Source organism: Nansenia antarctica, assembly GCF_963989245.1.
Source record: "Nansenia antarctica genome assembly, chromosome: 4".
NCBI classification, from domain to species: domain Eukaryota; kingdom Metazoa; phylum Chordata; class Actinopteri; order Argentiniformes; family Microstomatidae; genus Nansenia; species Nansenia antarctica.
Window position 1 is genome coordinate 48861111 of NC_137689.1, and position 13702 is coordinate 48874812.

Below are 13702 nucleotides of genomic sequence, written 5' to 3' on the forward strand. Positions count from 1 at the left end.
TCCAGGTCCTCACCTGTGTTAGGCACCACCAGCCGCCCCCCCGCGTGTCCGAACACCCCCGCCGTCCTGAGGGGAGGTCTGGACGGAGTGGAGGGGGCGTGCGGGTGGAGGAGGCTCTTCTCCCGCCGGCCCAGGGTGGCCTCCACCCCCACCCCGCTGTAGTCCGGGCCGAGCCCCCGGGGGAAGGTCTGGGGGTGGGAGTTGACGTGGTACTCGGCCCTCTCCGACACACCCAGCGACACCATGAAGGAACTCTGACCTGGGGGGGTGTTTGGAACGGATATGAATCTAGATCAGTTTGACATTAGTCTTAATTTACAGCCTGCGTAATGGTCGTTCTACTGCCCCTTTCTGTCATTGCCTTTTTAAACAATTTTTGCTGGTATATTGTTGTTTTATTACATTGTTGTTTTATTATATATATATATCTACCGCATATATATTTTATCTTTATGTCCTATGCACCAACCACACCAAGTCAGTTTCCTGTATGTGCGAATATACATGGCAATAACAATCATTCTGATTCTGATTCGGATTCGGATTGTGACGTGCTTTATTCAGTTCACGATACACGAGCGTCGTATTATAGAATACTGTTGAAGGACGAAAAAAAGCAAGGGATAAAATAAGATCGTCGTAACATATCGACTCTGACCTCCTTTGACCTTGAGGTCGGGTAAGGGGTCGAAGAGCGAGGGCTCGGCCATCAGTTCCTTGTCCATGGAGTCCTGGAAGCAGATGGGGCTGGTGTAGGTCCGAGACATGGTCAGGTCCGGCTGCAGGGACGAGCTCATCAGGAGGGGGTTTCCTGGACGGGACACAGAAAGACACAGATTAAACACACAGGGGATGTCAATTATAACCATGGCAACAGTAGGTCCCCACAACATACCATTTCCAAAATATCCATCCTCACCATGGAAACACAGGGGTGACAAAAAACACCTCACCATGACAACGGAGGTGCCACAAAGTCCTAATTAAAGCAACAGAAATGTAACCAATTCCTCTCCATAGAAACAAGGGTATCACATTCTTAGTGGGTGGGCGGGAGGGGGGGGGGGGGGGGAGGTGTTGTAGGGATTGAGGTTCTTCCTAACTTCATGAGTGAAACTCTTATTTTACTGAGAGAGTTACGCTGAGAGGAACAAAAATAGACTTGAAATTGTGCACAAAAGCTTGATAAATAGTGGAGCAGATGGGGAAACTGAAACAAGATTGGAGTCTAGATCTTCACATGATCATCAAAGACAGCAGATCAGAGCACTGTGCAGGCAGTAAGCTCTTTTAACATTGGATTTCAACCAATTCCCCTGAACAGGGAAAATATTGCATGTTTGAGAAATGGGGGGAGCGGGGAAGGGGGGGGGGTTGCAATGGGTGAGAAAAACATCCACACATGTTTGTTCCAACATGCAATAGTTCTCCCGAGAGAGAGAAGCGTTTCAACACGTCTAGATCGCCGCGAGAGACTCAATCAAGCCAGCGATGATGTAACAGATTGCTGTTAACGACAGAAGGATGTCAGGGGGTTGTCTGGCTCGGATGGACTGGTTTTATTATCCAATTAGCATGTCTGTAAAATCCCAAGCCTCTATGACTCTGAATAGAGACACAAGACCATGGAGATGACAACAAGGTTTTGACAAGGCTGTGTGTTAGCATGGCTGTGTGTTGGCATGGCTGTGTGTTGGCATGGCTGTGTTTTAGCATGGCTGTGTGTTAGCATGGCTGTGTGTTAGCATGGCTGTGTGTTGGCATGGCTGTGTGTTGGCATGGCTGTGTGTTAGCATGGCTGTGTGTTAGCATGGCTGTGTGTTAGCATGGCTGTGTGTTAGCATGGCTGTGTGTTAGCATGACTGTGTGTTAGCATGGCTGTGTGTTAGCATGGCTGTGTGTTAGCATGGCTGTATTAGCGCCAGCCTCTGGGAAGGCACAGTGTCATGAAAATTATGTCTCCGTCTGTTGGAGTGGAAATCAGAGGATAGTTTTTCCCCCTTTCCTTGTGACGCAAGACTGCAGATGCTCCAGTCATTACTATGACCGTCAGTCTAGGGGTAAAGGGGTAGGAGGAGGGAGGGTGTGTCTGTGTTTGTGCGTGTATGTGCATGTGTGCGTGTGTGTGTGTGTATGTGTGTGCGTGTGTGGATTTGGGTGTGTGTGTCCGTGTATGTGTGTGTGTGCCAAGTGAGACAGTGAGGAATGAGAGCTGTGTCTGGTCTCTGTGGCCTGACAGGGAGAGGGAGACAGACACACTGATCATTTCCACAGCGTCAGCGCAGTCACCCCACCGCGTCACCGGGCGCACCGCGGACGACCTTGGTGAGCCCAAGGACTTTTTTGATCAACTCGAAACTAAATGAAAAATGAGAAAAATTAAACAAACATCGATTGGGCGGAGAGCACGCTGCAACCAAGGACGTCCCGGCAGTCACACCTGGTGAGCTTCAACTGGGCCTCGACAATGTGGGAGTGTGTTTGTCTACAACAGCGCCTCTTCAGTAATGTGTGTGTGTGTGTGTGTGTGTGTGTGTTTAGGTGTGCGTGTGTGTGTGTGTGTGTGTGAGTGTGTTTAGGTGTGCGTGCGTGTGTGTGTGTGTGTATGTGTGTTCCACCGGCTCACCTTGGCGGGCGGTCTTGAAGCTGAACGACTGGAAGCCCCCCGTGAGGGCGGAGGAGTCGATGACGTCCACGCCGTACTCACTCTGGTTCCTCCGGTAGAGGGTGACCGCTACGATCAGCACCACCACCGTCACCACGCCCGCCGCCAGCCCAGAGTACAAGGCCACATCACTACTGCCCTCCAGACCTGAGAGAGAGAGGGAGAGGGAAGGAGAGAGAGAGAGGTAGAGGTAGAGAGAGAGAGAGAGAGAGGGAGAGAGACGGAGAGAGGGAGAGAGAGAGAGAGAGAGAGAGGGAGAGGGAAGGAGAGAGAGAGAGAGAGGGAGAGGGAAGGAGAGAGAGAGATAGACAGAGAAAGAGAGAGACAGAGAGAGAGAGAGAGAGAGAGAGAGGGGGGGAGAGGTAGAGAGAGAGAGGGAGAGAGAGAGAGACAGAAGGAGACAGAGAGAGAGAGAGAGAGAGAGAGAGGGAGAGGTAGAGAGAGAGAGAGGGAGAGGTAGAGAGAGAGAGAGGGAGAGAGACAGAGAGAGGGAGAGAGACAGAGAGAGGGAGAGAGACAGAGATTGAGAGGGAGAGAGAGACAGAGAGAGAGAGGGGGAGAGAGAGAGATAGACAGAGAAAGAGAGAGAGAGAGAGACAGAGAGAGACAGAGAGAGAGACAGAGAGAGACAGAGAGAGAGAGAGAGAGAGAGAGAGAGAGGGAGAGAGATAGACAGAGAAAGAGAGAGACAGAGAGAGAGAGACAGAGAGCGATAGACAGAGAAAGAGAGAGACAGAGAGAGAGAGAGAGAGAGGGGGAGGTAGAGAGAGAGAGAGAGAGAGAGGGAGAGACGGAGAGAGGGAGAGAGACAGAGAGAGGAGACAGACAGAGAGAGGGAGAGAGAGAGACAGAGAGAGAGAGAGATAGACAGAGAAAGAGAGAGACAGAGAGAGAGAGAGAGAGAGGGAGAGAAGGAGTTAATTTAATTGTGTTGACGCGGTTGTGACGTACCTTACACATACTTTGATTGTGTGATTCACAAACACATCGACACACCCACATCCCTGGTGGTTTCGGCAAAGAAAAACGGTCATTTCTTTCACTTCTACAGTATTCCACCTGAAGTGACAAACCGCCCATATGGAACGGGAAGATTTGTTTCTGAGTGTTTGTTTCCAAGACACTCCCAGGTTTCAAACTGCTGTTTCGGGCTTTATTATTTTTGTATTTCCTGTCTCCTCCTCCTCACACTCCTGGTGCTGCGCTCAGCGCTCCATCCCAAAGAAAGGGTGTTAAGCCACTAATGAGGAACCTCCGAAGGAGCCGATTATAATCAACCCAGCACCTGACTGTCATCTCAAACACGGCTCGGGTTCTGGCATTGGGAGGCACCTCTGCGTTCCACTGGGATAATGTGACAACACCAATTCATTAAGTTAGCTCATCGGAAATGATTACCTACTATCTGGTCCCACCAGTATCCTACCATTCCAACAACTAAACAAAGAAGAAAGAAGGGAGGCAACAAAGTGCTCCTAGCTTAGCTTGTTCTCCACAAAGATAATGAGATCAGCACAGTATTTTTTTCCTGGCTGTGAGAAAATCACTAAGTAGCCTGAAGCTGCGAAAAAAAAGAAAGAAAGAGCATTCTCCAAAAATATGCAAGGCTGCATTAGCAGCTACAGTGGCAGGTTAATTGGGGGCTCAGGAAGTTTTGGCAGACGGACGCCTACGTATCCTCCCCCCCCCCCCCCCCCCCCCCACCCCCCGCCACCTTTCTGACAATCAAAACAATACACCCCCTCTGAAAAAGACAGTTGTGGAGAAATATGAGGGACAAAAGAAATACTGTAGTTTGGATGTAATTAGCGTTCAAAATACTTTAGTTTTTTTATCGCAAGATATTTCTTTAAGCAGTGTTTATCATGAGATATACAGCAGTAGACTTACTGGTACGCACCGTGAAAAGAATGGTATGACTGGTGGAATACAGGTGTTTGGGTTGAGGGAATGCTGTTTACCAGGATAATGATGGTAAGAGTATGATGGGGCAGAGTGTGACCATGGTGTCAGTGGTAGTGATGGTACTGGGCGTGTTGTTAGGGTACTGGTGTGTGACCATGGTGTCAGTGGTAGTGATGGTACTGGGAGTGTTGTTAGGGTACTGGTGTGTGACCATGGTGTCAGTGGTAGTGATGGTACTGGGCGTGTTGTTAGGGTACTGGTGTGTGAGGACGGGGTTAGAGTTGATGGTGTAACCACGGTTGTTGATGATAGATGGAATGGGAATTACTGGGCTAAATTGTGGTGTAATAAGATATCGGTGTGTGTGTGTGTGTGTGTGTGTGTGTGGTAATGGTGGGGAGAGGAACCCGAAAAAGGAACTCACCCTGTGGCTTGGCGTCGTGTAGCAGCCTTCGATCTGCAAAGACACAGAGACACTACGTGAGTGTGAAGGCTTCACTCATACTCTTTCTAGTACTACAGTACGTGACTTACAGTACTGTCACGTTTCTTAAGAGCACTTTGATGTATGTGTGTGGATGTGTGCGTGAGTCTTTGTCTTTGTGTGTGTGTGTGTCTGTGTGTGTGTGTCTGTGTGTGTGTGTGTGTGTGTGTGTGTGCGCGCGTGTGCGTGTGTCTTTGTGTGCGTGGGTCTTTGTGTGTGTGTGCGTGTGTCTTTGTGTGTGTGTGTGCGTGTGTTTGTGTCTTTGTGTGTGTGCGTGTGTTTGTGTCTTTGTGTGTGTGCGTGTGTCTTTGTGTGCGTGTTTGCGTGTGTCTTTGTGTGTGTGCGTGCGTGTGTCTTTGTGTGTGTGCGCGTGCGCGTGTATTTGTGTCTTTGTGTGTGTGTGTGCGTGTGTCTTTGTGTGTGTGTGCGTGTGTTTGTGTCTTTGTGTGTGTGTGTGTCTTTGTGTGTGTGTGCGTGTGTTGGTGTCTTTGTGTGTGTGCGTGTACGTGACGTGAGAGTGGGATCAGATCAGCGGAGGGACTCTGCCTCTCCCAGAGGTGGGTTGATCTGTGGAACACCATCAGCCTGATTATCTCTCTGCCCGTCCCTCAGGGAGGGCGGCAAACACAGGGGCGATTACAACATGACATGTGACGGAATATTGGCATCATAAGAATGAAAAACACACGAGCGGCGCGGCCGACGCTGGACGTCTCTCGCCCCTCCTGGGAGCGCTCTAATGAGGAATCTGGCCGGACTAGTTTGGACATCGAAACCATGTGTTTCCCGCCGAACGCCAGGCAACACACACAGCACTGTTTGGATAACGATTACGACCTTCGCAGAGTGGGAGGCCAAATGGATCTTACGCTGGTTTGAAGGAAGACGATAATTGTCTTCGTTCGAACCGATGTAACAGTCGTTTCCTCGTAATTATTCGGATGATGATGATGATGATGATGCACAAATGACTAAACTGATAAAGAAGAGTTATAAAGAGGCCGTTCCATGATGATGATGATGATGATGATGATGATGATGATGATGATGATGATGATACCTGGTAGTCCCAGTGCTGACAGAGGATTGGGGGGTGATGATGACTTACTCTGTGTACAGAGGCCGCCAGTGCAGTTCTCTGTGGCCAGTGCGGCGCCGTCACAAAGATGTCCGCCGTGTTTCGGCTCTGGGGCTGTACACTCTCTGCTGCGCTGACGCTCACACTCCGCGCTACACACTGTCCACTCGCTCCACGTGCCCCAGCCACCGTCCACTGTGAGGTTTAACACACACACACACGCATGCACACACGCACAGGCACGCACGCACGCACACACACACACACACACACACGCACGCACATACACAGACACACACAGACACACACACACACACACACACACACACACACACATACATAACATTGATTACCAGATTCTGCAAACAGCTGAGTGGACAAACACACATACTGTAGTGGCCAACATCAGTAACAGAAAGTCAGGTATGAACCTCACAGTACGTAAACACTTTGCAAAAAAGACCAGCCCGATAGCCGACCTTACAGAAACCGTCCGCGATTGAAAAGGCTGTGTTCTTGCCCTTGTGCTGACTCGCCACAGGAACAGACCGTTTGCTTTTGTCTTGTTCCATCAAGTCATCTTTCTACCTTAACGACTCTATAGGCTTTCAAGGTTCTCCTTTCTCTGCTAATCTAAATGCAAATGCTCTGTTTGCGCTCACACACACACACACACACAGAGAGAGAGAGAGAGTCCCCCTAGAAGCCGAGCGAGCCCGCGAGTGTTTTTTTTCTTCCCGCGAGGACGGCGAGATTGTGCTTGTGTCAGAGCACTGCCCTTGCCAGATAACTTTTTCCCCAACATGACAAGCGTTTCCCTGGTGATTGGTACGGCTGCTGAAACCATCAATTTAGCCCCTGTGTTACAGGCGTACTTGGACAGTGCAGATTACACAGCAGGTCTGATAACTGCTCCCTCGCTTGTTCTCTCGCCCTAGCTCTCTCTCTCTCCCTCGCTTTCGATCCGGTTGTGAGGGCTATTTTCTAGCGTTGCTGTCATATTCTCTCCCTCTCCTTTAGTTGTCTGTCCTCTTGCCTTTCTAGTTTTCCCCATTTTTCCTCCTATTTCGCTCTCTGTTCCCCATCTCTCTCTTCCTGCCTGTCAGAGGGGCAATTCATTACGTTTCAGACACCAAACACTGTCAGTCTCTAAAATGGGGTCAGACGACGCATTTATTAAAAACTGTTTGGAGGGAAATTACCCTAAGCACAGCCGGGAACGCCGGCCTCCATCTCCTGGGAAGGCTGTCATAAATATAAACGCACCAGCAAATAATGCATCCCCGCTCCGCGACACACACTCCCCCCCCCCGCAGGGTCTCCTAATCCTGGTCGTGTGGACCCCCGAGGGAAGGGGGGGGGGACGACGACACATCTTAGCTCTAGGCTAACGCCGACACACCGGCTTTAATTCGTCCTAAGTGAGGATAATTTGTGTAATCAGATGTTCGGCGGTGGGCTAGAATGTAAATGCGCACCTCTGTGGGTCTCCTCCCTCGGGATTAGGCGACCCTGTGGGAGGATGTTTTGTTACGGGGATGCATTAGATGGCATTAGACGGAATTAGCCGGCATCAGGCGGCGTTAGACGGGCTTACCTGGGCAGAGCGCGTTGCAGGTGCTCTTCTGCACTGACATGCCCTCGCAGAACGCCCCCCCGTTGAGCGGCGCGGGGTTGGTGCAGGTACGGGAGCGCTTCTGAACCCCCCGCCCGCAGCGCACGTTACAGGGGGACCAGTCTGTCCACAGGGACCAACCCCCGTTCACTGGAGGGAGGGAGGGAGAGAGAGCAGAAGAAAGGGGTGTTGTGAGTAACATGACAGGCACAGGCACAGAGCAAAACACTTCCAACAGTAGGAGTGTTGGCCTACTTTCTCACTCACTCGCACGCACGCATGCATGCAAGCACACAGGCAGGCAGGCACGCAGGCACGCAAGCACGCACACACGCACACACACAGACACGCACACAGACACACGCAGACACACACACACACACGCACGCACGCACACGCACGCACACACACGCACACGCACACAGACACACGCAGACGCACACACACACACACACACACACACACACACACACACACACACACACACACACACACAGACAGACAGACAGACACACAGGGGTGATGTTGCTTGCCACTCCATCCTCCTGTCTCAGAAGTGCTGGCTTGAATAACATTCAGTGATTGACTGATGACGACTTAATTTATCACCAGAATAAAAGAGTCTTTTAGAGTCTCCTGTCTGAAAGCACCGTCTACTGTACCCGTAGGCTATGTGACTTCATTAGCACGACTGAAGGGCTTCAACAGCTTTCGCTGGAAAAGTGAAAAATACAGAATTTGCTAGCACTCTCAAATTCAATATGGAAATTTTTCCAGCATGACTATGTATGAGGTAAAATGAACCAACAGAAGAAACACAATGGGACGGTTTCACTGACAAGGCTTAAGGCTAGTCCCGGACTAAATCACTCTTTCAATGTAGAATCTCCATTGAAGACGCTTTTTAGTCTAGGATTAAGCTTAAGCTTTGTCTGTGAAACCAGCCCTAAATGTAACACTTCTTGTGAGGTTAATTAAAGAGATTTCCTGCACAGTCCAGTAGAGCTAGCATCGTACTACCACTGTACGTATACATGGGCTCTCTCATTCCAGGTGTCTTAAGGGCTGTGAAACCACCAGTAACAGGCTCTCATACCCTCCAGCCATGCTAGCTGTTCAACGCTAGGTGCTTTAGCACTAGCATATCAAGTCTGAGGAGCTCTGTCAGCTCATGTCAAAGCGGTTTTGTATTGTTAATTGAGCTCACTACATTTTGTTCACGTCTCCATTTCATGTTATTTTTACATAAGAATTGCCTCATTAACTGCACATCACAACAAGGTGAGAAAACACATTGTACAGTATATCTTTCAAGCGTTTTTTTTACGCCCACTACAAAAGACAGTAATTGGAGGAAGTGCATTGACAGGAAGCAGAAAACATTGTCATCACTTGTGTGTAATGAGAGAGCTGTTTGGAGTGACATTGTTGTGGTACTTTTCAAGTAACTGTAAAAATGCAAAAAAAAAGAACAGCAAACACATTTTAACAACACAGGCTGAGTGGAAGAGTGACTGTATCAGGGGTGGGAGATGGGAAGGGATGCTGCTTTGAAATACCGCAGACATATTTAACAGGTGTGTGTCAGCAACACATCTATTTTGAAAAATCTGGTGTTTGGTAACACAGGGAGGGGAGAATTGATTTGATATGAACGGTGTGAAAAAAAGGAGTATGTTGTAGGAGTGTGTCGTCTTACCGAAGACCACCACGGAGGCGGTGTTACTGCGTCTCTTGGCCACGATGTTGCTGGCCAGACAGGTGTAGTTCCCTGAGTCAGACAGCCGCGCGTCGGAGATGATCAGGTTATGGTCCGCCCGGGTGTCGATGTTCCCGCCAGAGCTCACAGGCTCCTCGTTCTTCAGCCATTCCACCTGTAAGAGACGAGACACATCGTGAGTTTAGAATTATAAGGTTCTATATCCGTTTCGGGTAGTTCAGAGATATTGAGCGTCAAAGTTTTTACATTCCAGTATGTTTTGTGAGATGGAACCTTTGTATTTTATTAATTACTAACTAAAAAATGTAAACATTTAAAAAATAACACCACACAGGCATTAATAAACACCTAATGGATCAGATTATGTAAAAAACTAAATTTTGACCAAAAATTGAGATGGAACCTTATAATTCTAACGTCACAACATGTGGAGTCAGATCCTCAACCTAGCAGACCGAAGAGCAAACGTTAACCCAGCAGGAATCAGAACCACTTCCGATCCATCCGTTGATAGAGTCATAAAACCCTCCAATCCCCCCCGTGGTAAGAGAGCCAATGGACGGGTGATGATAGCTGCTAAACTGAGAAAGTCAAGGACAGGAAGTGAGGCTTGTACCCGCTTCACTCCACACTATTGCATGGAAACACGTCTACTGCATCGTAACACCGTTTGAGAACGCCACATGCACTCCCTCTATTGACAAGATAATACTCCCTCTATTGACAACATGTACAGAAATGGGAAAGTGTGTCCACACTTTTGACTGGTACTATACACCCTCTATTGACAACATGTACACCCTCTACATGACAAGGTAGGTGGTAGCGCGGCTTTCACCGTTTTAGTATTATGAGAGTTTTTACTCGACATGACTCACAACATGCCCTCAACCAATCAGAGTGGAAGATTTCAGCAGGTCACACCCTCCGACCATTCCCAATTCAGCAGCCATGTTGGGAGTGAAAGTAATTAGGAATTACAAACTAAGGGTCGCACGGTTGATGCTCCGCGGTTCGCATGGCTGGCCCTGTAAATTGCAATAAATGTGCCGTTGGCTGGAGGTTTTCAATGATAGCGTCTAGTCACAGCAGTGTGTGTGTGTGTGTGTGTGTGTGTGTGTGTGTGTGTGTGTGTGTGTGTGTGTGGTGTGTGTAGTGTGTGTGTGGTGTGTGTGTGTGTGTGTGTGTGTGTGTGTGAGTGTGTGTAGTGGGCGGGTTGCAGGGCTTGATTTATTACTGTGTGTTTGAGGATTAAAAACTCTCCCACCCCACTGGGAGCCCTGTATGTGTGCGTGTGTGAGTGAGTGTGTGTGTGTGTGTGTGTGTGTGTGTGTGTGTGTGTGTGTGTGTGTGTGTGTGTGCTGTCCAGGCGCCATGGGAATACCAGAACAACCAACACACAATCTCAGAGATTGCTTTGCTCTTTCGCTGTGCCCTGGAAGAAGAATGCAAGCTGGGAAATCAATAAATCAACACTCACGTTGTCACAAGTGGCTTTTTTGCTCCTTTTGATGGCGAAGAGAAGTCTTTCATCATGTGCCTTTAATTCCACTCTTTTCACAGTTCTGCTGGAGAGCTTTCAGACAAACTGCCCTGGTGGGCTCCTCCGCTCTCTTTCGCCCTCTCTTCCTCTCTCTTTCTTTCACCGTGCAGTCTTTCTTCCTAGCCTTCGATGCCTAATCAAGCCCCTTGTCACCTTTCCAACTGAGTTCTTTCTCTAGCGCTGCCATCAACAACATCCCACTCCAAAAGGGTCGTTCTCGACCTGCTACGCTGGAAATAAAAGGATGTGTGGTTCCTTTTTAATTCATCAAACCACATATGAAACCGTTCCAGTGTTTTTTCCTCTCGGCCATTTCTTGATATTACTCTTTATTCTTCACTTTCTCTACTTAATGACTCTCTCTGGCCTCTTTGTCTCTTTGTCTCTGATGTTTCTGCTTCGAATTAAATTCTCTCTCTCCTTCTGTCTGTCTGTCTCTCTCTCTCTCTCTCTTTCTCTCCCCATACAAATACCCTTTCTCTCACCTACCCCCCTCCCTCTCTCCCTCTCTCCTCTCTGGATAAGCAGTGGCCAGTGTAAAGCAGGACTGTGATTTGCATCCTGTGGAGTTTAACAGAGATGCCTCAGTGATGGCAGAGAAGGCAGAGGGACAGTCTCAAATGAGCCTGATAAGCCCATGCCTGGGGAGCAATGGAAACGCATTGGCTTAATTGGCACATTTGTACCAATTAGATGTCAGCCTGATGCACTAAGCTAAGCCCATGCCTATTTATGTTAAATAGCAAGGGCTCTGATTTCAACTGTGCCTGGTCTCTAAGGATCAAGTAATCATATAGGCCAGTGGAGGACTTCTGGTAGATAGCATGGCGTGTGTGTGTGTGTGTGTGTGTGTGTGTGTGTGTGTGTGTGTGTGTGTGCGTGTGGGTGTGCATGTGTGAGTGTAAGTGTGTGTGTGTACTGTATGTATGTGTGTGTATGGGTGTGTGTATGTGTGCGTGTGTGTATGCGTGTGTGTGTAAGGTTCAAGAGGAAACCCAGCGGAAAATTGGACACTCATTCCGCTGGTTTTGGAGTCTGGTCTGATTGGCCAGACCTGAATGACCTCTGTGTCCGAGCCGGGGTGTCCCTGGAGTGGGTGCGGTCTGACTCTGAGACTGTTCGGGTCTCAGAGAACTGTATATCTGACCCTCTCACACAGGTCAGGGCAACAGCCTCCTTTGCTGGACAGAGCCACCAGCTAACATCTAGAGGGGCCAGACGGACTCTCATGGACCTTCATCAACATCAACAACAACAACACTGGACTGGTCTGAAACTCCAGGGAAAACTGGCATGTCTTCCCACAGCTGATCACTCTGTTTCCCATTCTTTTCTTAAAAACACTGCACTCGATGAGGACATTGTCATATTCACAACCAAGGCCAGATTACAAGTCCTTCCTACCAGACTCAACCTCTCTATTTGGTTTCCCTCCACTCAGGTTCCTCATTGCTTGCACCACACCACAGAACAGGTTACAGAAACACTTTCACATATATTGAATGGCTGTTATGTTTACAAAGGAATGTATATAGCACGTCATGACAGAATTGTGAGCCTAATAGTAAAGGACATATCACTCCACTTCCCAGTTACAGTGAAAATGTATACACATGCTTGTGTCAATGCATCCATGTTCAATTTCTGTAATGACCAATGTCACTTTTCACAGTTGTCTGCTAACACACCAGATGTTGTTGTTGTTAATGAAGAGTCCAGAGAGGTGTCTGTATTAGAGGTAGCATGCACCTTTGATATAAGCCTAGAGGAAGCCTTCATGACTAAGGTCATGAAATACCAGCAGCTTGTAGACACCATCTCAGAGCTAGGCTATAGGTGTACGCTATTAGTCTTTATATTTGGCAGTCTTGGACATGTGCACAGATTGGTTGTCAGAGGACTACGTCTACTGGGAATGTCCAAGGGAGAAGCAAAAAGGCTCAGCAAGTATTGCTCTGTCTCTGCGATTATTGGCAGCCGCCAAATAGGGCGGAGACGGTGTTACTTGTACCCGTGAGTCTTGTCCTGTTGTATGTGAAAGAAATTGTCCATGTCTGTTTGTGAATGCATCCCATCTGTGCCTTCAGTATTTGTGTCCTTGTATACTTGTTTCTATGTGGACAGAAATAAATGATTAAAATGTGTGTGTGTGTGTGTACTGTATGTATGTGTGTGTGTGTGTGTGTGTACTGTATGTGTGTGTGTGTACTGTATGTATGTGTGTGTGTGTGTGTGTGTACTGTGTGTGTGTACTGTATGTATGTGTGTGTGTGTGTGTGTACTGTGTGTGTGTGTGTGTGTGTGTGTACTGTATGTATGTGTGTGTGTGTGTGTGTGTGTGTGTGTGTGTGTGTGTGTACTGTGTGTGTGTGTGTGTGTGTACTGTGTGTGTGTGTGTGTACTGTATGTATGTGTGCCTGTGTGTGTGTGTGTGTGCCTGTATGTATGCGTGTGTGTGTGTGTGTGTGTGTGCTCGCTCGCTCGCTCGCCTCCACGTGTTTGTCTTGGCAACCGTAGCGTGTGATTGGTCAGGGAGAGAGAGAGAGCTATGAGGGCGTTGATCACGCGGGGGTGCAGTGTTGAGCAACGACAGACCAGAGGCAACAGGGGGCTGACAGACAGACACCCAGCCAGTGTCAGTGAACCGTAACAGGCTTTGATAATGTTGTGATGGTTTGAAGCTGTTTGAAGA

General features: G+C 48.6%; 1 protein-coding gene across 1 annotated transcript in view; it reads right to left on the reverse strand.

The window, feature by feature from the left end:
• The window catches only part of unc5da (unc-5 netrin receptor Da), a gene marked incomplete at both ends in the record, with an annotated part of 163537 nt that overhangs the window by 24095 nt on the left and 125740 nt on the right, over positions 1–13702 (reverse strand). The window contains 7 exons of the mRNA XM_080529400.1: positions 14–259; positions 659–811; positions 2627–2812; positions 4995–5027; positions 6163–6327; positions 7730–7897; positions 9447–9621. Coding sequence (XP_080385526.1) covers positions 14–259; positions 659–811; positions 2627–2812; positions 4995–5027; positions 6163–6327; positions 7730–7897; positions 9447–9621 — 1126 coding nt within the window. The remainder of the gene's footprint in view (positions 1–13; positions 260–658; positions 812–2626; positions 2813–4994; positions 5028–6162; positions 6328–7729; positions 7898–9446; positions 9622–13702) is intronic.